Source organism: Mastigoproctus giganteus, chromosome 8 (assembly GCF_048544385.1).
Source record: "Mastigoproctus giganteus isolate SK-2022 chromosome 8, ASM4854438v1, whole genome shotgun sequence".
In the NCBI taxonomy this organism is placed as follows: Eukaryota; Metazoa; Arthropoda; class Arachnida; order Uropygi; family Thelyphonidae; genus Mastigoproctus; species Mastigoproctus giganteus.
In genome coordinates this window covers 208,841,594-208,864,983 of record NC_143582.1, presented here as the reverse complement: position 1 = coordinate 208,864,983, position 23,390 = coordinate 208,841,594, and the positions used below count along the sequence as shown (strand labels likewise).

General features: G+C 34.1%; 1 protein-coding gene across 1 annotated transcript in view; it reads right to left on the bottom strand.

Moving 5' to 3' along the window:
* The window catches only part of LOC150082234 (angio-associated migratory cell protein-like), a 58,038-nt gene that overhangs the window by 20,505 nt on the left and 14,143 nt on the right, over nucleotides 1-23,390 (bottom strand). Inside the window, exons 2-6 of the mRNA XM_090380455.1 lie at nucleotides 19,238-19,304; nucleotides 17,454-17,618; nucleotides 14,340-14,456; nucleotides 8,718-8,857; nucleotides 7,351-7,495 (exon numbers count right to left, since the gene is read on the bottom strand). Of these exons, the coding sequence (XP_090236581.1) occupies nucleotides 7,351-7,495; nucleotides 8,718-8,857; nucleotides 14,340-14,456; nucleotides 17,454-17,618; nucleotides 19,238-19,298 (628 nt within the window). The 5' untranslated portion in view covers nucleotides 19,299-19,304. The remainder of the gene's footprint in view (nucleotides 1-7,350; nucleotides 7,496-8,717; nucleotides 8,858-14,339; nucleotides 14,457-17,453; nucleotides 17,619-19,237; nucleotides 19,305-23,390) is intronic.

Sequence of the window (23,390 nt, the reverse complement as noted above, 5' to 3'; positions counted from 1 at the left end):
TGTCGGCTATCAGTAATTGATTGATGAAAAGAGAAAGCCAACACTGTTCAAATATTTCTGCAACAGTCATTTCTTCATTGCGTATTTTATGTCAGAGGTTCCCAAACTTTCTCGGTTCACGGCACCCTTAGTTTCTCAGTAATTTTTTCACAGCGCACCTAGACCAAAAGAAATACCTAACAGTTCCGTTTAGTAGTTAGGTCCAAACAACTTAATAAGAAATGTTGAAACTGTGAACTACCTCAAGCTAGTAGTTCGTGTGATGTCCAACAGATGTCGAGTATCACTGTTTCCCTTGAAAATTTAAAATATTCCGCGGTGCTCAGTTTGGGAACCGCTGTTTTATGCAATAAACATTTAATTCCATAATTATTTTCATTATATTTTACATTGTATACAGTTAAAAAGTTATTTAAAAGATATTTTTAAAATTCTTTACAGACATTCCAGAAGGTCAAGGACCAATTATAATTTTTCCTATTGATTATTATATTCGATTAACGCGTTTCCGTTTTGTGCGATGCGCTCGCGGGACGAATTAATCGCGTTAATTGAGGCTAGCCTGTACTTTCAGAGATTACTGAAAGACTAACACCAGGGAACCTCCATTTACAGGGTGATGAATACACTGGACTCAACTCTCACTTCCAGGGAGTCACCCAAGGTGGTGTCCTGTCTGCCTTCTTTTCTGCTGCTGCCGTGCAACTTTTTACTATAATAATTATGCCGAGATTCCTAGATAATTGATCAATCCCCTAATTGATTCAGCTATCACAATTATAAAATTAAAGTAAAGTTATAAAAATTTTCCAATATGAAGTACTTGTCATTGAATGGTGTTGCCATAATACCAAGTTTAACATTTTGAATACAAAGCTCTCAACAAACCTTTCACCTGTTTGGAACCTTGCACACGTCAAGTTCCCACGTGTCCTGAAATGCATCACGGGAACTTAGGATTTCTTTAAACTTTAAATATACAATCCCTTTTCTCTCTTATTATTGCTAAACGAAGTTGTTATTACAAAAGTCACCCATTATGACTACTGGCTTCATTTATTAGTTCTTCATAGTTTCAACAATTTATACAGGACAACCAAGGAATGAGGTAGTGCACTTCTTCCTTTTGGCAAATTTTAATTACGGGTTTGTAATCTCTACTCCATTTATTTTTAAATTCCATTTCTATGTAACTTAATTGAATTTCCACAACTTTGCCTTAAACACCATTACAACTAAGTGGATTGAGGTGAGTACCATCAGTTAAGCTTTGCTATTATTCTCTAAGTCAATTTTCAAAATAATGGTAATTAAGAAGCTCTATCAATTAACTAAGGTGAAAAATCAACTATAATTTCAATATATAATTCGCTGGTAATATCATTTCAATCAACAAAACAAGTTTTCAACTGAATTCAAAGCATTGGTCACCACCATATATTTTTATGTTTTAGCTGGAAAAAAAAAAAAAAAAAAAAAACCACCTTTTCCCAAATGATACAGTGAGAGGAAATCAAAAGAACTCTGAGAGAAATATAAGTATCATTAAAAAAATTTATGGGATTGCACATGATAAAAATACACTTCCTTTTCAAAATATATTATACCACTGGGTATGGTGAAAGCTGTACTATAGGTCATATTTCTTTTTGGTAAGCTGCATTTAAAATATGGTGAGAATAAGAAACTCAAGATTTATGAAACGAGTACCTCAAGAATTAGTATCTGCTGAGTTTCATATCTCTCTTTTTTTTTTTGCCCATGAATTGGAGTGTAGGGCCAAACACAACCGAATTGTCCACCTTTCCCTAAGGCCAGCCTGAATCACACTATAAAATTCTTCATTTTCTCACCAAATCAATATATGAATCTGGTGTGGATATTGAAAAGAATGCCAACGAAAAACTGAATGAATCTAACAATATAAAAGTGTCAGATTCATTCAGTTGATGGAATTGGACTGAGATTAAAGCAGAAAAATCTGAACATGACTGTTACTCTACAGAAGAAGAAAAACAACATCCAATTGAAGCTATGTGGACATCCTATTTATATGGTAACCTCACATCTCAATCTTGGCCTGGTTTGGAACAAAATACTTTCAACCCCACCTTGTCCTTACCAGATGATAAAAAAAAAAAAAAAAAAAAAAAAAAAAAATTGCCATAATGTGGACCATACAGCAAGAGATGGTGAGGATACAAAACTCAACGCTTATAAACCAGTATCTAAAGAAATGTCTTTCCACCATTCCTATGTATACATCAGAAAGCTAGTCCATAGCACATGAAGAAATTTCTTAGCCTGAACATTGGGTTATTCAGTTGTTTAACGGTCACCAGAAAACCTTCCCCATACCATTTCCAATCTCTCTTATATCTAACCTTAGAGACAATTCCATGTACTCAGATCACCATTACCTGAGATATTCATGATCCACCAATTGGTAACTGGTGTTACTGACATTTTTAACTGAATAACATAACCAAGAGGTAAACTCATTGTTTATTAAACGCTCAGAAGTAATGCTATGAAAACTGTTTCGGGTTTAACTGAATCCTCATAAAAGCAGCAAGTGGCCACTATTAAAAACAATATTAGAAATTTTATGTTTACTTGTGGATAACAATATCATTTCAAAGTGAGTAAGCCAAAGCCTGTCACTGAAGAAACATATCCTCCCCAAAACAAAAAAATAAAATAAAAAATTATAGACCGTTTATGTATTTATTCTGATAGTTGCAAGAAAACAAGTCCTATTCTATTACTAATTTCATGTGTAGGGTGGGTGCAGTCTGGTGTCAGGAGTTATTTACACATGTTCAAATGGAAGTTGTTCTTCCACCCACTGCTTAGCTGCTCATTTAGCCTCAATACATATTTTTCAGTTAATGCAAAGTGATAATCAAGGCCACCTACTCTTTGATCAGGATGCAGTTCAGATTGAAGCAGCTGCCACAGCCAGTGCTTGTGTTTTTAATGAATACTCAATTTGCCTCTTTTGGCAATTTTATTCAATTAAAATGATATCAACAACCTGCTGTCACTGGAAGAAAGAGAGCATTCCCAAAGAGAGAAAAAAAAATAATATATACTAGGGGGCTCTGCCTCCTGCTCACTTCCCTCACCAACCTCTGCTGATGTAGACTCGAACGAGAAAACGTCATCATCCACATCAGTCCTTTTCACTCTTTTAGCTTGTTCCATTAACACTTTTCCGTCGTCATAAATGTAGATTTGGCAAATTGTGGAACATCTGAAACGGACATTAAACTTTTCATTCCTTTCACCATGGCACCTCCTTGTATTCCTATCATATAAGGGCCACCGCCACCTTGAAAGTCTGTGTTTTGGGCATTAAAGACACAAAGGTGTTTTTTTTTTTTTTTTTTTTTTTTTTGGTTTTTAGGAGCATTAGAAACTAAGCCCATATTGCTCCGGGAATATGCGGTGGTCATTCCCTTCACCTTTCCGCATCCTCCGTATTTGGTGGTGACGGGCTCGAACCCCGGTCTAATCAAGAAGCATATGCTACGCACTGCTGCTCCTTCCCACCTGGCTACAGAGGCGTCTACACACAAAGGTGTAAAGATTGTTGTAGAGTCTAACGTTTTCTTGGAAGTGTCTCCCTTTTTCCATGTTGTCAAACAAAGTTTTTAAAGCGTCTGGATGGGTCTCTGACATTGGCAAACATACCTTCCCTCCATGACAAGAATGTGCGGCTCTTCAGAGCTCGCTGTGAAAAGATAATCCACTGCAATGTTGACATTCAGTTACCATATCACCTAAATCATAATATAATACTTCTGTGGTTTCTTCATTATCGGGATCTTGTGAAGATCTTAAATTATGTCTGAGCCGTTTAACAGTTCACTGAGTTTCGGACTATTTTTCATCCATATTAGCTACCTGCTTCCTGTAGCATTGATTTTCCACTTGCTCTGTTGTCATTGAACTTATTCTATGATTAGTTTGTAGCCTTTCAGCATGTTTCTCTCTACAGTTCCGTGAAGACTCGTGTTGTTGTTGTTGTTTGGTTTTTAGGAGCATTAGCAACTAAGGCCATATTGCTCCGGGATATGCTGTGGTCATTCTCCGACCTTTCCGCATCCTCCGTATTTGGTGGCGACGGGCTCGAACCCCGGTCTAATCAAGAAGCATGTGCTACGCACTGCTGCTCCTTTCCACCTGGCTACGGAGGCGCCTGTGAAGACTCATGACGACATAGTTTTCTCTCAGAATCGGTGATTGCCAATTTAGGTCGTGGCATTGTGTTAATTACTACGTTAGTACATATAATTAGCAAAGAAAAACATCACAGATTCCAGACACACCTGTCGAAACACACCGATCGATATCTAAACAGAAAATGACCTATGTAATGCATGAGCAATATTGTTGCATCAAAACGAGCAGGACTAAAGTATTTACAAACTATACAAATATTTAAAATATTTTCAAAATACTATAACTATTTACAAATATACAAACTATATTGGGTCCCTCCAGCTAACATTACAATGGAACATCAAATGATTATGGGCGTGGTCCATAATCATTTGATGTTCAAGCAGTTATTAGTGGGACTCCTGAGGGACTCCACTAATGTTACTAGTGGAGTCCCTCAGGGTTCAGTGTTGGGTCCATTGTTGTTTTCTGTATTTATAAATGATATTGATGATGGTATATCAAGTTAAATGTCCAAGTTTGCAGACGATACAAAGGTTGGCAGGGTTGTTAAGGACACTACTGACGCTATGCTGCTGCAACAGGATCTGGAAAGGTTGAGCAGATGGGCTGAGAGGTGGCAAATGAAGTTTAACATTGACAAATGTAAAGTACTACATATGGGAAACAGTAACCCCAGAGCAACGTATCAACTCTGTGGTACTACACTGACAGTGGTAGAGAATGAAAAGGACCTGGGGGTAATTGTGCAGGCAGATATGAAGTTTTCTGAGCAGTGCAGACGGGCTGCAAGAGTAGTTCATGGTGCCTTGTCAATGATATACAGAAATTTTCTAGCAGGGATAAGGAGGTGATTATTCCCTTGTATAAGGCAATGGTCAGGCCATACCTCAAGTACTGTATACAGATCCGGCGGCCTCAATTCAAAAAGGATGTAGAGCTGTTGGAACGAGTAAAGAGAAGGGCAACAAGATTAGTGAAAGGAACAAAGGGTTGCTCTTACAAAGAAAGGCGTAACTTTTGCAAATTACAGTGTCTGGAGACTAGGCACCGGCAAGGTGGTCTGATAGAGGTGTATAAAGCCTTGAATGGTTTGAGCATGCTCAATGCTGATGGGATTCTTCCTCTTTCTCAGAATAATCACGTGAGAGGGCATAAATTCATAAATTGAGGAAAGACAGATGTAGGATAGATGTGCAGAAATTTGCCTTTAGTCAGTAGGTAGTTGGTTGGTGGAACAGACTTCCATCCCTTGTTGTGGAAGTTGATAGCCTAAATAAATTTAAAGCTCAGCTGGACAGGTATTTCGAACCAACGGAAGGGTGAAATGGGAGTGGGTTTGTTTTTTTTTGTTTTTTTTGGCTGATGCTGCATAAGCATGCTTTCTTGCATCATATGCCTCTACTAATGCTAAGTTATGGCTCGAATAGGTGACATAATTGCCCTGCCCTCTTCTTCCATTGGTTTGTATAAATATCACTATGATGAAAACTTTTTTAATGTATAGAAAGATGTGTATAATACAGAGAAGTATCTATTATCTGATAATAGTGACAAAAACATCAAAGCAAATGTGTAGCTCCTTGGCAAGGGTTTGATCCCCCCACCAAGTGGTATCAAATTTATGACTGTCATACATTCATTGTCAACTAACATAGTAATTTTAAAAAAGTTCTTAGAAAACAACTGTTCTTCCACTGATGATCCATTGAGATCATCGATGGAAGAACAGTGATCATCAGATATGCGAGAAAAATCCACTTATCTTCATATCAAAGGATGTATCATGTTTGTAATTATTCTTGTGCAGTATGTTGTAATGTATACAGTAAATGGGACATGTGCAATGTTTGCTATGTTGAGCAGATTATGTGAACCTTCACTTGTGGAAGAGGATAAAAAGAAAAAAATTATTCATAACCACTAATCACAAAGGATAATGGGAAATTTAACTACATACAAAAATTTCACCAATATCAATTTTCTGAACTTCAAGCAACCTTGAGATATATGCACCATATGCTTATATCTCAAGGTATTTAATTTTTATTTTATTTAATTTCAAGGTATTTAATTTCAAACCTAAGATAACATTTAATACAAACCAATGAAGGTAGACTAAAACTAACTGTGTATTGAAAACAGCATTGCAAGCTTCAATTTATCAACATAAAATCAAAATGTCTGAAATGTAATGGATTTTATCAACAAAATATGAAAGCCATTTTTCCATGGTAAATACTAATTACAATCACAGTTTAATTTAATTTTTTTTTTTTTTTTAAATAAATAAAATGTTCTTGTTTGCACTCTGGCATAGCCACCAAGCCAGAGGAGTTTACAATAAATCATGAATACAATTATTAATCATGTTTGGCAACCACACTGGTCTGAATCACAATCCATCCACTACACTCTTTCACTGACTACTCAGCTATGTCAGGCCTTTACATGATTTTCAACAAAAATCTGCATAATTTTCAAAAATTTTTGTTCATACTATAGATTACTTTTTTTTTTGGTAGTTGTTGGTGCATAGGCTTCTGTGGCCATAATGCACCTCCCAAGGTTTTTGCCATACTTTGATCCAAGCCCGAGGCAGGAATCGAACCTGTGGCCTTTGGGTTGCCAGGCAGGCACTTTACTCACCTGGCTAGCCCGGTCGGCCTACAGATTACTTCTCCAACTTAGAAATATGATAAAAAAAAGTAGCTAAGTAGCAAAACAAATGTTTGAATTTTAATGTTATAACTTCATTACTGTGACATGCCAGAAAAGTAATTAGCTATCATTTTATGAAAACATTCAGACATATAATATATACATATATACACTTGAAATTCTTAACAAATGTCAATTTAGATTCAATTCTCTTTATATTTTTAGCAGTGCTCTCTCACTTCTTCCACCTTCTATTAGCATCATATTAGAAATCATTCATTATCAAAATTTTTGTGCCACTGTGAAAACATTAGTGACACTATCAAAAATCAGTAAATTAATGATATATTTTGGATCTTTATATAACAGGTTAAAAGGTAACATTGTTAAATATATTTAATAATACCCTAAATTAAAATTAACTTACTAATAAAATATATAGATGTATTTTAATACAAAATAAAAAGTCATAATCTTACAAGTTGGGTTTATGAAACTTACCATCAGTCAAAATCATTCCACAAGAGCAACTATGCCCAAAACTTTGAAATGTTTTACATTTTTCACTAGGAATTTCCCATAACCAAGCTTCTCCATCATCAGTTCCAGCCAAAAGAACGTTTGTTTGTCCATGCCACTCCAAGAACTAAAATTTGAATAGAAACGGATATATTCAAGTTTGTACCCAAATTAAAAAGGTATGATTAAATATAAACATTTTTAAATTAGTGTTCGTTTAACCCAAACACGTGAATCCAAAATATTATGTTAGCAGAAGTTATAAAAAAATTAAGATTAAGATTAATAAAAATTAAGGTTAAGATTAAATACAGGACTACATTAGAATAATAAAAGGACTGCAACTAAGATATTTAGATTGAATGGAATTAGAAGGGTAAATGACAAAGTGAAACAGCATTGCCATGTAAACCCAACAGTGGCATGCAAATGATGTACAAAATGTCCATAGATAGTTAAGGGAAATTTCTTTCACTCTCAGTAGGTTTTATGATGCAAAGACTCAAATACATTGCATATTGCCAAAATGTAAAAAATTTACTCTGGTGTTTTAGGTGCATTAGCATATATGGAAATGCGCTTATTATCTTTATCATGTCTGTCCATCTGCATGTAATTCAGCTCCCAGACTTTCCGAAATTTTATATTTGGGCATTTTAAAAATATTTGTCAAACCATTCCAGATTACGAGGTAACAATCTTATCTTCAAATCCTCTAAACTAGGGATGCCCAATATGGCACCTGCGAGCTACCAGTTGCCCATGGAGACGTCTTAAATTTCTGATTTTCTAAATCTATGGATAGTATGGTAAAGTTTATTGTTATTATTACTTGTTTAAAGAAAAGAAAAATTTAATAGGCTGCAGGAGGAATCCTGCAGATAAAAAGTAGCCCACAATATGAAAAAGTTTGGGCACCCCTGCTCCAAACAACTGATCTGCTACCTTTATGTTCCATCTACAGAACTGCTTTAGAATATGTAAGCTGGAATAACAATTTTTTTGCAAATAAAATTTTATTTTAAAAAAAATATTGTGTTCCTCAATAAAATAAATACACGTTCTCTCTTATTTGCCAAGATCTGAATTCAAATAAAGAGACCAAATACCGATAATATTAATGAAACTCATATCTTACTATAATTTTAACATAATCTTAACATTATAGTAAACATTCCTAAGTCATGCTACCAAAATGCAATTGAAATCTGAATGTATATTTCAGAACAGCTCCTTATGAAATTAAATTCAGTTCAGAATAAGTATGCATAAATAAATAACAATGAGAGTATATGAAACATTATAAATATCATTTATCTAAACTGACATTTAAAATATTAAAGACTTACTGTTAAGTCAGATGTTTCAAACTGACATAGTTCTTCTTGCGTAGCCATGCTCCACACCTTAATCACACCACTCATATCTCCAGTAGCCACAAGAGAAGAGTCATAATTGAAGTCTACACTTATAACTGAATCTTTGTGTCCTAAAAGAATTTTGCAAATTGGTATGTGTGTGTGTACACATATATATATATATATTTATTCACAGACACACACAAACACACACACACTACTCTACCAAGAGTATACAGACATTCCTCCCACTGCTGTGAATGGTGTGAACTAGGTGTATGCAAAGCAGGGACAAGTCTAAACACGTGCAGGCAATAGTAAAGATACAGGTAAGTAAAATAGATAATGACAAGTCACTCAAATCAAAGCAGCTTAATTTTCTAGATGCTATATCAATAATTTTTCATTATGTGCAAAAGCCATATCTTTAAACCTTGCAAAGTTCAACCATAGCTAATAATGTGAAATGGTGGAAGAATGAGTGCTGTAGGAGTGCACAAATGATCAAGTATACCTGACAGATAGGAACTGGCAATCCTGTGGAGCTCCCAGATGTCCACAAGCATGTGTATGCATGTATGAAATGCACAGCATGAGTTTTCATAGCAGAACTGCTGCTTGCAAACCCTATATCATACCAAGAATGACAGCTGCCATTTCAAGTGGTCATTGGTCCATCATTGTTGGATTATGGAGTGGTTGAAACAGGCCATACAGAGTTAAGACAATGAGACATGAAGAATGCCTAAGGAACATGTACTGCAGGGTGCTGAACCTACAGTGAAGCTTGGAGAAGGTAAGGTCCTGGTGCAAACTGTTTCTTGTGGTCCAGACCCAGACTGTTGGTTGTAATACCAAAAGTTATCAATGCCAATTCATATGCCAACATTACTGAGTTGGATGGAACAGAATAAAACCCTGGCCCATAACAATGAGCGGTATAAAAATCTGGTTTGAGGAAAACAAAAGTCAAAAACTAACTTTCTAGCCCAGAGAGAGTACAGACATGAATTCAATCGAATGCCTTTGGAATGGAATGGCGGATCAGGAAAAAACCAATAACACCATCTCTCTTCTACAGCTGAACTGGCAATTGCAATGAAAGAAGAATGGACACAAATTCCTACTACCTTCTGCAAGGAACTGGTAAAAAATGCTCCACAATGCATCAATGCTGTCAGTAGTACCAAGGATGAGCCAACACATCTATTCAATAAAACTCGTGTTTCCTGTACTTGATGTTCAAATACTTTTGGTAGGGTAGTGCATATATACACACAAACAAATACAGCCACTCCCCAACTTATGTAAGGGTTGCGTTTCGCAGAACTCTATGCAAGTCGGAATTTTACGTAAGTTGGAATTTCCCTAAATGCTTATGCAGCACTTGCAAATTTGATTGAAGCAAAAAAGAAATGTTCGACGAACACGTAAACAGAATTAATTCTTCGATTTTTTTATCTCACATGCAGGAAAAATTACAAAGTGTACAAAATTACAAAAATTTCAAAATTATAAAATTACAAAAAGAGAGAGGAGACAGGCATAAATGTCAGCAAGTTTTACCTTTTGAGTATCGTTGCCAGAATTAACTCTCCAGCTGATAAGCACGCTGCTGCGGAAGTGGAGGGCTGTGGAGATTTAGAAGGGGTTTTTTCCAACACGTCACAAAATTTGTCTGCAGCTGCAGAATCAACACTGGCGACTTCACCACATACTTCAATATTTTGGAAACCAGCACGATGCTTGAACCTATTAAACCACCCGTTGCTTGCCACGAACTTGGCTTGGGGTTCGCCATACTTATCCTTAATATCTTCATAAATACTTCTTGCTTTTGCTTGAATGGCCATTGGACATAGGGGCACTTGCTTCTGGATCTGATTTTCCATCCATATTATTAAGCTTTTCCATATTCGATATAGCACCCGAACGCTGTTTTGCGATCACTGTTCATCTTAAATGCGTTGATCCTTTAACATGTTCTTTTTATACATGCACTGTCCCTTAAAATAGTATTCACTGTTGAAGCAGTGAGACATAATTCTGTGCAACAGATGACAAACTTTGTCCTGCTTCATACTTCTTAATTAATGAACTTCATTTCTAAATCAAATTTGTTTTGTTTCCTAGCACTGCCAGCACTTGCACTTTCCATTAGTCCCTTTCCCTTCACCATTGTAATACGTAAATAAGAATGAAGAGAAGATTCTGAAAATTTATTTGTTTTTTATATGATTGAAGATTTTAGTCAAGGGGAACTCATTTCACCATAATACCGAAACGTAAAATCCCACAGAATTCCAGTTATCGGGATTATAGCAAATGCAATAAGATCGAGTTTACTACCTGCTTATAATAGATTGCGCTAACAGAAAAGCCATATAAACTGGAAAGTGCAAATTGTTTTTATTGTTTTACGGTAGCAACATCCAGAAATGTGTTTCAGAAAAATATTACAAAGGCATTCAAAATTGATTCTTATAAAGGAACATATGATAATGATGACAGTGTGGTACAATTTCCATTATAAAAATGACCTTTTAGAGAGATATATAGCTTAGTTATATAGCGAAAATTTCAACTTCCGAGGTCTTGGAACGAATTACCAAAAAAAAGACAATGTGTTATTGGGTTCACATTATGATATTTTCACGATACCTCCATTTATTCCTACAGGATGCAAAATATGTTTCCACAATTTTTTTAAGTTTGCACCCACTGGCAAAAACTTAAGTAAAGTTGAATTTCCATAAGTTGAGTATGTATGTGAGCTGGGGAGTGGCTGTGTATAGATATATTCAATTTGAAAGCCAAAAGACATAATCATCAATTCTTTAGTTTTCATTATTCTTTAGTTATTCATCAAAATTTCATTTTGATGAATAACTAAAGAATAATGAAAAAAATGTCACTTTCTCTATATTCTTCATTACAAGAAGTATCTTTATGATCTTTATTTGTAATTACTTTTTGTTTTCACCAATGATGAATGAACCATAGAATTCTGAAGCATCTGAAGCATTTATAATCTGCAAGCCAAAAATTTTCAGATTGAGGCAATAAAATTAATTTAGACTTGTTATGTGTTGCCATTAGCATTAGCAGAGGAATATGATGTAAGAAAGCAAGCTTATGTAGCATTAGCCAAATAAAAAAAAACTTCCCATTTCACCCATCCATTCACTCCAAATGCTAACTAGACAACCTCCACTACAACAGATGGAAGTTTGTTCCAACTATCAACCACCTGGTAGCTAAAGGCAAATTTCCACACATTTATTCTACAATTGTCTTTCCTCAATTTGAATTTATGTCCCCTCAGATGAGTAATCTGAGCAAAAGGAAGAATCCCATCAGTACTGAGCTTGCTCAAACCATTCAAGGCCTTATACACCTCAATCAGACCACCTCACAGGTGCTTAGTCTCCAGATGCTGCAATTTGCAGGGCATGATCCTTTCTTGGTAACAGCAACCCTTTGTTCCATTCACCAATCTTGTTGCCCTCCTCTGTACTCATTCCAGAAGCTCTACATCCTTCCTAAAATGATGTCTCCATACCTGTATGCAGTACTCAAAGGTGTGGCCAGACCATTGCCTTATACGAGGATACAATCACCTCATCCATGCTAGCAAAATTCCTGTATATCATTGACAAGACACCATGAGCTACTGTTTCAGGCTGTCCACACTGCTGAAAAAACTTCATATCTGACTGCACAATTACCCCCAGTCCTTTTCATTCTCCACTACCCTAAGTGTAGTACTACACAGTTGGTACGTTACTCTGGGGTTACTGCTTCCCATATGCAGTACTTTATATTTGTCAATGTTAAACTTCAGTTGCCACCTCTCAGCCCATCTGCTCAACTTTTCTTTGTCTACTTCTTTTCTTTCCATTGTTTTCTTCAACCTTTCTTTCCATTGTCCATTTCAAAGTAGTCTTCCTCCAGAGTTTACTCATTGATCCCAGCACTTCTCCCACTGTTTGAAGCAACTCTGGAACTCCAGTTTCATGATACTGTCAAACACTTTCTGAGATTCAGCCTGAATCTTCATAATGTCTTTGAATCTTCATCCTTTTAATTGGATTTTCATTTTGAGGAATAGAAAGAAGTCACAAGGGCCAGGCTAGTAGAATAGGGAGTGTGTAGGACCATTGTCCTTTTATTCTTGGCTAAAAACTGCTGAATTGACAAAGCCACGTGGGCTGGCATATTGTTGTGATGCAGAAGCCAATCCTGAGTGCATCATTTATCTGGGCATTTCTCCTGACATCCTTCCTCAAATGCCTTAGGAACCAAATGTTGAAATGGTGATTTACATTTTTGCCTGGCAAAAGGAACTCCTGATGAAGAATTCCCTCACTGGTGAAAAAAACGATCAGTATGCTCATGATGTTTGATGTGACTTGCCTTACCTTTATTTTTTTTGGATGTAGAGGTGATGGACTTTTCCACTGGGAGGACTGCTGCTCTCTTTCTGGGTTAACACATTAATGTTCTTGCTAATGAGATAATGTTATGACCTCAGAACGGAATTTTGCTTTGTCTGAAAGTTTCTGTCCTTCCGGACTGTGACTGCAGGTCCCTGCACACAAAACTGGCTTTCTGTTCTGTGTTCCCAAGTTGCTGAGTAACAAACAGAAAGCCAGTTTCTGTTCTTCACTCAGCAAATGGGAAACAAATTTTTCAGCAACCTGCCTCATCATTTAAATACAGAGCATAGGCATGTACCATAAAATACCTAGAATATCAACAAATATTGTTAATTGTATGATGTCTGGATGATTTGATGCATTTTTCAATATTTTCATCAGTCCACACTTCAATGGATGATTCAAAGTTCAAAACTTTCAACCGAAGTTTGCTTACCTTGGAAATGCAAATACCATTTAAAGTTTGTGTTCCACCTATAGCATCATCACCAAGTGCTTGTTTAAGCATCTGGTAAGTCTCCAAAATTGTTTTCCCAAGTTGATGACAAAATTTTATGAAAATTGACTATTCCTTAACATCCACCATCTTGCTCAGCTACAAAAATTGCAAGGCATGCTCAACCAAAACACATTTAAACATCCTACTGGAACAAAACTTGCCATACTAACTCACAATAAATTAGTTCAGCAGTATCTAACAGTGCACTGCTATACTACATAAGGTTAGCACTCCATGCAACTAGTCCAAAAACTTTTGGCTTGCATCTTGTTACTCCAATCCTTTTTAAACAGATCTTTTTTCCAACAGTTATGTCTATAAACATTTCACAGTGAACAGTTATTTTTCATTAGTAACCATTTCTCAATGTCTATAAACATTTCACAGTGAACAGTTATTTTTCATTAGTAACCATTTCTCAATAGTTTTCAGTTATTTGTCAGAATTTTAAGAGAAACCAAAAATTGTTTTTCTTGAAAGGTACTTTAACTTGTGGTTAGGTGAATAACATGACTGAGGAAAAAGAAAGGATTTTGTTGGAACCTATTAGATGCTCCATGTACTTGCCATTGGGTTAGGAAACTTTTTACTTTCATGTGATTACATTTGAAATACTCAACATTATCAAAGAGGTATATTAAATTTAATCCCCATATTTCAAAAGACTCAACATACCCTTACACTCCAGCAGTACTTCACCAGATGAGACATCCCAAATAAAAGCTCTGTCATCCTCTCCTCCAGATACAACATACCTGGCATCTTTATCTAAGGCACATACAAACACTGCTCCTGCACATATAAGATAAATCAAATATAGACATATCAGAAACAGCATAAAAGTAGGGTAATTTTTTTTAAATTTTAAATTAAATGCATGGTATAAATGAAAAATAAAGTAATTACTGCACTTTATTATTAAAAATAGCAGAATCTATTTTTAATGGTCCTTAAAAAATTTCTCTCTCTCCAACCAATTTTAAAAACATTAAATAATGTTCATAATTACTAATTTAAAATATTGAGAGAATTTTTAATTCTAATTTTGGCCTTTTGACTAACTATCCTGAAATATTATATAAACGTCAGACATCATATTAATTTTTGGCATTAGTGAATTTTCAAACTCCAGTCATCAAAACACACATACATCTAGTTTATAAAAGTTGTAAAACTTAACATTCATTTTTCATTAAATTTATTCACTGTTTAAGTATATTCTTTTTTAACCGTTACATTCCAATCACAAGAATACTTACTAATAAGTATTAATTTTGCAGCATCAACTGATTGATACTAGAAATGTTTATTGACACAAGAAAATTATTACTGATTTTGTTTTCTTCAGAAATATTGAGCCATTTTTCTCAATAAAATAACTTGATTGCTTATATTTGTTAACCTCTGAGGACTTGCACCTGAAAAAAGTTCTCTTAGTAGTCACATATCAATCATGGAGAACTCCAATGAGTTAAACAATTAGAGCCCATCTACTTTTGAATATTTTTTTGAAATTTTTTTTTATTTATCAGCAATACTTTACAGAGTCTAAAATAAAATATTTCCATATTATTAGTAATTATTTAAAGAAAAAAACTGCAAACTTTAAATGGCATAAGACATGTTTTCAAAAAACAGTTTTACAATAACAACTTCACAACATTTTAGAGACTGCATTAGCATAGCTAGAAATAAATATTTCTCACTAATTTTTTTCAGTTTAGTCAGTAAATACAATTTATGAAAATAAAAGATTATATGCAGTTCAGAAATATTCTTAATTTAGTTCCAAAAATTTGGAATAAAATTGGTTGATAATTCCTCAAGTATTTCTGAAAGGAACATTAGCTCATATAAAACAAACCACTGCTTTCTGAACAGATCTACCCACCTTCATTGCTGTTAGATGCATTGCTATAAAACTCAGACATTTTTCCAAATTCAAGAGGTACTTATTCAAAATTTCAACTAGAAGTCAGATTTTTCTATATTTTACAATATTTTTATGCATAATGTTTTATTTATTATTGACAAAAGTTTATCTCAAAAACCACATTTTAATCCACATTTCTTGATGCTAAATGCACAGATTATATGATATTATGTCTGTTTGCAACCCTTAAAATATCAGAAAATTTGAAAATGAATAGAATAAAATCCTCTGAAATCGATAATAAATGTAATCCCATTTTGCTTAATATGTAACCCAGCAATTTTATCATTCCTTCACCCATATCATGAGGTGTTCCTAACAGCATTAGAACCCTCCCCTCCTATTGAAATGACTTCAAGTTATTCAAACTGACCAGACCAAATTTCCACTGTAATTCAAGACACTGGAAAGCAAATCCAGCATCACAGACCACCTCCATTCTATCAGATAAAGCAGCTGGAAGTCACAAAAAGGAAAACTATATATCCATCACCATCAATAACATTGATACTGAAAATTTTTACAATCACAAAAAACTTGGTTTGACAGGAACCAAAAAAGAAGCAAAAACAAAATCCCTTGCAGAACTTTTGATCATTTACCAAAATCTCATCAGGTTTAATAGGAATCCTTATAAAGTATTTTTCCAGTTTTCCTTTATGTCCCAGTAATTTAGAAGCAAGTCTTTCACAACATACCTTCACCAGTTCTAGGGGAAATTTGATTGAGTGTATATTTATTCATGTCTCCTGACAATTTATAATCAATCCCAAGCATTTTTTTCTCTTCTACTAGTCTCATCAGTTCATTTGGCATCCATTTAGGTTAAACCTTGAATAAAAAAAATCTGATAATCTAATCTTTATGATTTTTATGAATAAAAATCTCTAGTTTGGTATAAAAAGTCTATATCTTCTACAATTACTTCCCTCAATGCTTCTCTTTTAGAATTTGCAGTTGATAACATTTTCAGTTGGTCCCACTGAAAAAAATTTAAAAGACATCTAAGACAATCAAGAGTCACTGCTGATGATCAGATAAAGAGTATTCCTTCTCTACCATGCTGGATGTAGAAAACAATCAGTCAATAAATCAAAAAGTTAAAATTTCATATTATAGGACATTCTGATTTGCTGGTTGATAGGTAATGATATTAAATATATTATAACCTTTTAACCTGATTAAATACAGAAATGGTAAATATTTATCTAACTGGTGACTCGAGATATTTTTTGAATTTAATCTTCAAATAAGAATATGGTCCACTCATTAAATTTTTGAAACTAACGATATGCTGACCTAATAGTAACTGTTAATGGCCTCCGTAGCTGAGTGGCCAAGAGCGGGAGTGCAGTAGCACATGCTCTTTGAGTAGACCGGGGCTCAAGCCCCTGACTGCTGATACGGTCGATCTGCCAACCCACAATGGACCAGCGTGGCAGATTATGGTTCATTTCCCTCAGCATGAATTGTTGAGGAGGCTTCCATCCTGCAGTGGGTTGATAATGGCTGCACTTTACCTTTTTTTTTTACTTCATGCTTGCCAAATTTTTTGGTTAGCTGAAAAATTTCCACTATTTATGTGCCTTTTATGATTTTCAACAAACTTTCTTTTCTTGTGGAAATTATGTTATTTAATTTTTATTTATTTATTTTTACACATTATAGTTTATTGATCAATGCAGATTTCAGAAACCACCTGGTGGTTTGTTCATATTTAGTACTGAGAATATCAATCACATATTCAGTATATATCGTATGGTTTTCATTTTCCTTTTCTGGAAAACATTTTTAGCAATTTTACAAATGTCTTTATTGAATACAGATCTAACTATTTATTATTATACCATACTTACCAGTATGTTTAGAAAATATTACGTCAGTTTCATCTTGTGAAAAATCAGCGGTAACCACACTTTCAGCAACATGTGAAGCAAAAGCAGCCTCATATGCAAGTACTGTTGCAGCCTCCTCCTCATCTATATATTCCTGAATATCTGCACCTTCAATAATTTCAATATCTGAAAATAAAATTAATGGGAAACTACACATATTGTTCATAAAAATTAAAATTAAATTCATACAAATTTTGTCTACCAGACACCTGATATTAACACCTTCAGTTAACCTGCCAAAGCCAACTTAAAACACATCTGTTATCTTACTACTTCATATCCAGTATTTCAAACTGGGATATCTGGAATACTTTGCACTTGTAACTCTTAAGGTAGGCAAGCAAGGCAGATGATCAAATTGGTGGCATAAAGGACTATAGGGGTTATACACCTCAAGATGTATTTTTTCATCAGGCTAGCATCCCTAACTCCAGTTAGTCCTTGCTTCATAATCCAAACCAGATAATGCTTTCTTTCTTGCAAGTGCAAAGGAGTAAAAGTTGAGATAATTAAAAAATGAAGTGCTACTTGAATTCAGGTTAATGCAAAAATTGAAACAGCTTCATCAATAATGCTTCTCTGAGTTGTTTTTCTGTCAACTGCCTGGAGATGCTGTTGTCCCTACAGTGACAACAGCAGTTGGGCTCACTGCTCAATATAAGTTGCTAATAGGGCTATCTGCTGTTTGTCAAGGACCTTGAGGCACTCCCTTGTTTAAGCAAAGCTCCATGTTGATTCTCAAAGAGACTCTGCAATGATTCTGTCAGCCAGAAACACAACATGGATAAGCCATATTCTAGTAATTCCAGGGTGCCTCTCAAAGATGGTAATCAACACACTGATCTGAATATTATCATAGGCATGATGTCTAAGAAAATTATCTCCAATTGGTAATTATTATTATGAGTTGTTTATATCCTGGCCAACATGTACAAGTTTTGTGGCTTAATTTTATGACATGTTTAACTGTGAAATGTATATAGGTTGGTTGATGACCAAAACAGTGCTCTATAATATGCTTCAATAAAGCCTTTTCAAAAATGTTAGCAACCCACATCTAATGTAATGGACCTGTAGTTATTCCAGATTTTTGAGTGCTTCTTTTTTTCAGAAATAAATTAGTACAGTTGACTTTCTAAGCAGAGGGATCCGGATGTATGAAGATAATCTACAATGTAAGGACTGGATATTACATGTAGTGGAATGTTGGAAGTTAAATATGACAATTTCTTTTATATATCTTTTAAATCATTCAGTGAGTAAAATATTTTCTTTAACATAAGCTTACAAACAAAAAATATGGGTGGATCTCAATGGCTGGATTACATCATAACCCTGAAAACAGAACTGGCATTACTTTACAGTTTTGCCCACCCATAAAGTAATGAGACATTTTATAATAAATGTACCTGTATTGATATACATTGACTGGATTATTTACTTATAAATAATGCAAGCATATTGGGAACAATATCTGTGATTACAGAAGCAATTTAATTTAATATGCCACATGACTAGTTAATATTTACAACTTTAAACTTGCAACGACAATCTTTCTAATGTATGTGCATGCTATATAAAACATTGTCGCAATCTCTAAATCTTGTGGTTTGATATAACAAGGATTGACCCTGAAGCTAATTTGCAATTAGAATCCTTAACCCTTGAAATAAATTTTCCACAGACTTCAACAGTATTAAAAAACAAATATCCAATTTTAAAACAAACTCAATCAGTCAACTTACCATCGTCTGCCAACTCATCACTTTCAGCTTCTGTAGGAGGTGGTGGTGTATTGTTAAGCATTGTAATCTTAAAGAGAAAGCACAAAATTTGACTTTTTTCCTCCCTTTAAATTAAATTCACACTAAAATATGTTCATTACAATTCTTACAAAATTATATCACAGCTAAAGTTTTTATAATACAATACACTATATCTCTTACCAGTCTTTTTCTAAAAAATGAATTACACACACACAATCATGAAATAAAAAAAAACTGGAAAAGATGCCATCATTCATAAAGAACAGAAAATTCTATTAAGAGGAAAGTACAAGCAACACAAATTATAAAAATCTACGATATACATTACTGATAATTCAAATGCTAATGTTTTGCTCCCAAAAATATAAGTGCTAGCCTCTTGTTTATCTGGAGACAGATCAACCAGGGTCTCCACAATCTGCAGAAGTCTAATACAGATAACAAAAAGAACTGTACAATCCATTACATGTGTTGCAGACAAAATCCTCAGACACTACAACCCTTGCTTTGCTTTTTACTCTAGTTCACTTAGTTATATTTTAGTTATTCTTCAGTTTAACTACTGTATGGTTAATTTTAACATTCTCCAAGCTCCAAGTTTTTTTTTCTTTTTTTTTTTTACTTGAATCTGTGTGCATCAATCATGTTAGAGCAGAAAATTATTATTCTTTCTTCTGAACAAAACCTTCAACTCACAAATAAACAAGAAAAGGTACTAAAGCATCAACTTTAATGAGGTTCTACTCAAACTATACAAGGAACAAGTTACCTTCCTCCAAATATGTACCATTTTCATAAGGCAAACCAAGAAGGAAAATCAAAAACTTCATGATTTTCCTTTTTTTTTTTAAAAAAATAAAAAATCATATGTTTCTATTAAATTTTATGTTATATCATCTTATGCTATAGAATAATTTTACAAACACAGCATTTGTGTATATAAATTACATTTTTGTCATATTTAACAATTTCTCTTTCATTCTGCATAATATATGGGGTTTCAATTACCTGGGCAACTTTATTTCCAAACTAACTCTGTTAAATGGGAGTCTACTGTTATGTGTTTAGTAAAAAATTCAGAGCTACAGGGCTCAATAACTTCCACGATTTTTTAATATATTAAAAAATTAAGAGATTACCTCAATCTTTTTCATGGAATACTTCCAGTCAATTCTCTCCCATATGTGACGAATAAAATAAGATAAAAAAATGGTGAGAAAAAAATGAATTAATGAATTCCCCCACTCATAGAGATACAACCAAATCCGATGCGCAATGGAACCGAAAGCCCAACCCGATCCCGAAACACATCAAACCACCGCAGCAAGACCATAAGTGCGAGAAGACATTGTGTCACAATAAACAGTTAAAACTGCTTCCGATAATAAATAATTAAAATCACATTTAAAAAGATTAAAAACTATTCAAATTAAATGGATTAAAATTTACAATTTGGATGAATACTCAAATTAAACGAAATGCACAACTGTTTCCCTTCCTTAAACAGACCATGCTTTTCGGTTGATTGCTGTGTTCACAGGATGGGAATATCGCAAAATGTTTTGTGTGTGTGTTTGACTCTGAAATATAGAGATTATTTGTAGTGGCGCATGCGCAAAAATCTCTTACTTTTTAATATGTTATGTGTTTAAAACTGTTTCACATAAAAGTTTGAAATCAATGAAGGAAAACTGGATATTAACTGTTTAATAATTTTATAACTTTTGCCTGCATTTCATTGTTTAAACTGAAAAAAAATAAACTGAAATAAACTTTTTAAAAATTTAAAAAAAAAATTTTCTAATATAAAAAATTAATATTTTATCAATTTCTTAGAATACAGATTTTACATTTCATAAAATAGGATTAGGATCACAAAAAAAAAAAAAAAAAGCAGGATCACATAATTTCAAGACTAGTATGCACACTGCAAAATCATACCAATGGTGTCATAAAAAATGCATGGCCCAATGTTAACTAATATGCCGGTATACTGGCTACAACAAAACAGTCACGGTGCAATAGTAAACTCTTATGGCTGCAGTGGCTTTATGGAGGGTAAACTAAAATTTATTTATTTTATTTATATACATATGTATCTATGTATCATTAAATAAAAAACCTTATTATCTGAACAGGTTAAAGAAATAAGCTGCTGAACTGCTTCTTACCACTAAATATGTCAATTCCCTGACTACATATGTGAATCCTATGGCATCAGTCTGCAATGAAGGGAAACTGTGTATTATTCCTGTATACAATACAATAATGTTTCCTTTAAATCACTAATGGTAAAATTCATATAACTGCAGACATTAATCTACTTGCAATAAATACTGGACTAAAATTAGTGAGGTTTGTTCTCCCAGGTTGCGATGTATCATAAGTTGTCCAACAAGTGAACAGAACTTTATAATAAATACAATGACTATTTATTTTGTAAATGCAGCTCTACCACCTGGATAGAAGTGATTGCTGCTATCTCATCTTGGATCACCTATGCACCCCATACTATATGCACAACACTTAAAATCTGTGATAATTTAAATCACAAGATAAAATGCCAAATTTTATCTTATGATTTAAATGATCACAGATTTTAAGCTTATTTGAAGTTTGTATTAACTTGTATAAGTTAATACAAACTTCAAATAATGATCCTTAGAAAATATACAAATAATCACATGATCCTATTATTATTGCGCACGTTCATGATGAATGCTGCAAGTCATGACATAAGCTGAAACTAGCTTCTCATCTTTAGTTTTCTTCAAAACAAGTATAGAAATAGAGTGAATGTTGAATCAGATTTAAAGATAAAACTGTCTTCTTTTGTCAAAGTTGCTATATGATGTTAAACAAGATCATTCATGGTCTTCTTATACTTTATTTTATAACAATAAGTAATTTATTCACATAATAAATGATTATCGTTATAAAGTTAAAGGGTAAAAATATGTTTTTTATTCTTTTTTTATATGTGTTTATATTTTTCAGCCACAAAAAAAAAAAAAAATGTAGCCAAGGCAACTTTTCTCCAACTATACAAAGCTTGAGAAACATTAACCTAGTTCAAGGATTTTTAATTTTTTCAGATATTTTCACCTTAATTGTAAATAAATCATTCTTGAAATTAAATTAATTTAAAATCAGAATACTATTAAGAAAAAACCCATCAGCACTCAAACCATTCATGGCTTTATACACCTCTATCAGATTACCCCGCAGGTGCCTAGTCTCCAGACACTGTAATTTGCAAAACTTAAGCCTTTCTTCATAAGAGCAACCCTTTATTCCATTCACTAATTTTGTTGCCCTTCTCTGTACTCATTCCAACAGCTCTACATTATTCTTAAAATGAGGCCTCCAGACCTGTATACAGTACTCAAGGTGTGGCCTGACCATTGCCTTATACAAGGGGATAATCAAATAATCACTTCCTTATCCCTACTAGAAAAATTCCTGTATATCACTGACAAGACACCACGAGCTACTCTTGCAGACCATCTGCACTGCTCAGAAAACTTGATATCTACCTGCGCAATTGTCCCCAGGTCCTTTTCACTCTCTACCGCTGTCAGTGTAATACAACACAGTTGATGCATTACTCTGGGGTTACTGCTTCCCATATGCAGTTGTTGTTTGTTTGTTTGGTTGGTTTTTAGGAGCATTAGCAACTAAGGCCATATTGCTCCAGGGATATGCGGTGGTGATTCCCTGACCTTTCCGCATCCTCCATATTTGGTGGTCACGGGCTCGAACCCGTCTAATCAAAAAGCATGTACTATGCACTGCTACTCCTGCCTACCTGGCTACGGAGGTGCCTCCATATGCAATACTTTACATTTGTCAATGTTAAACTTCAGTTGCTACCTAATTACAGACCAGTTAGTTTAACTTCTGTTCCGGGTAAATTAATGGAGTCACTGGATAAAGATGCATTGCAGGATCATCTAGACAAGACTGCAGCAATAATTCAGACACAGCATGGGTTTGTTAAGGGAAAGTCGTGTCTGACAAATTTGATTGGATATTTTATGATATGGTTACAAAGGAACTGGATGCAAAAAATAATTTTGATATCATATACTTGGATTTCAGGAAAGCTTTTTACACTGTAGCGCATGGAAGA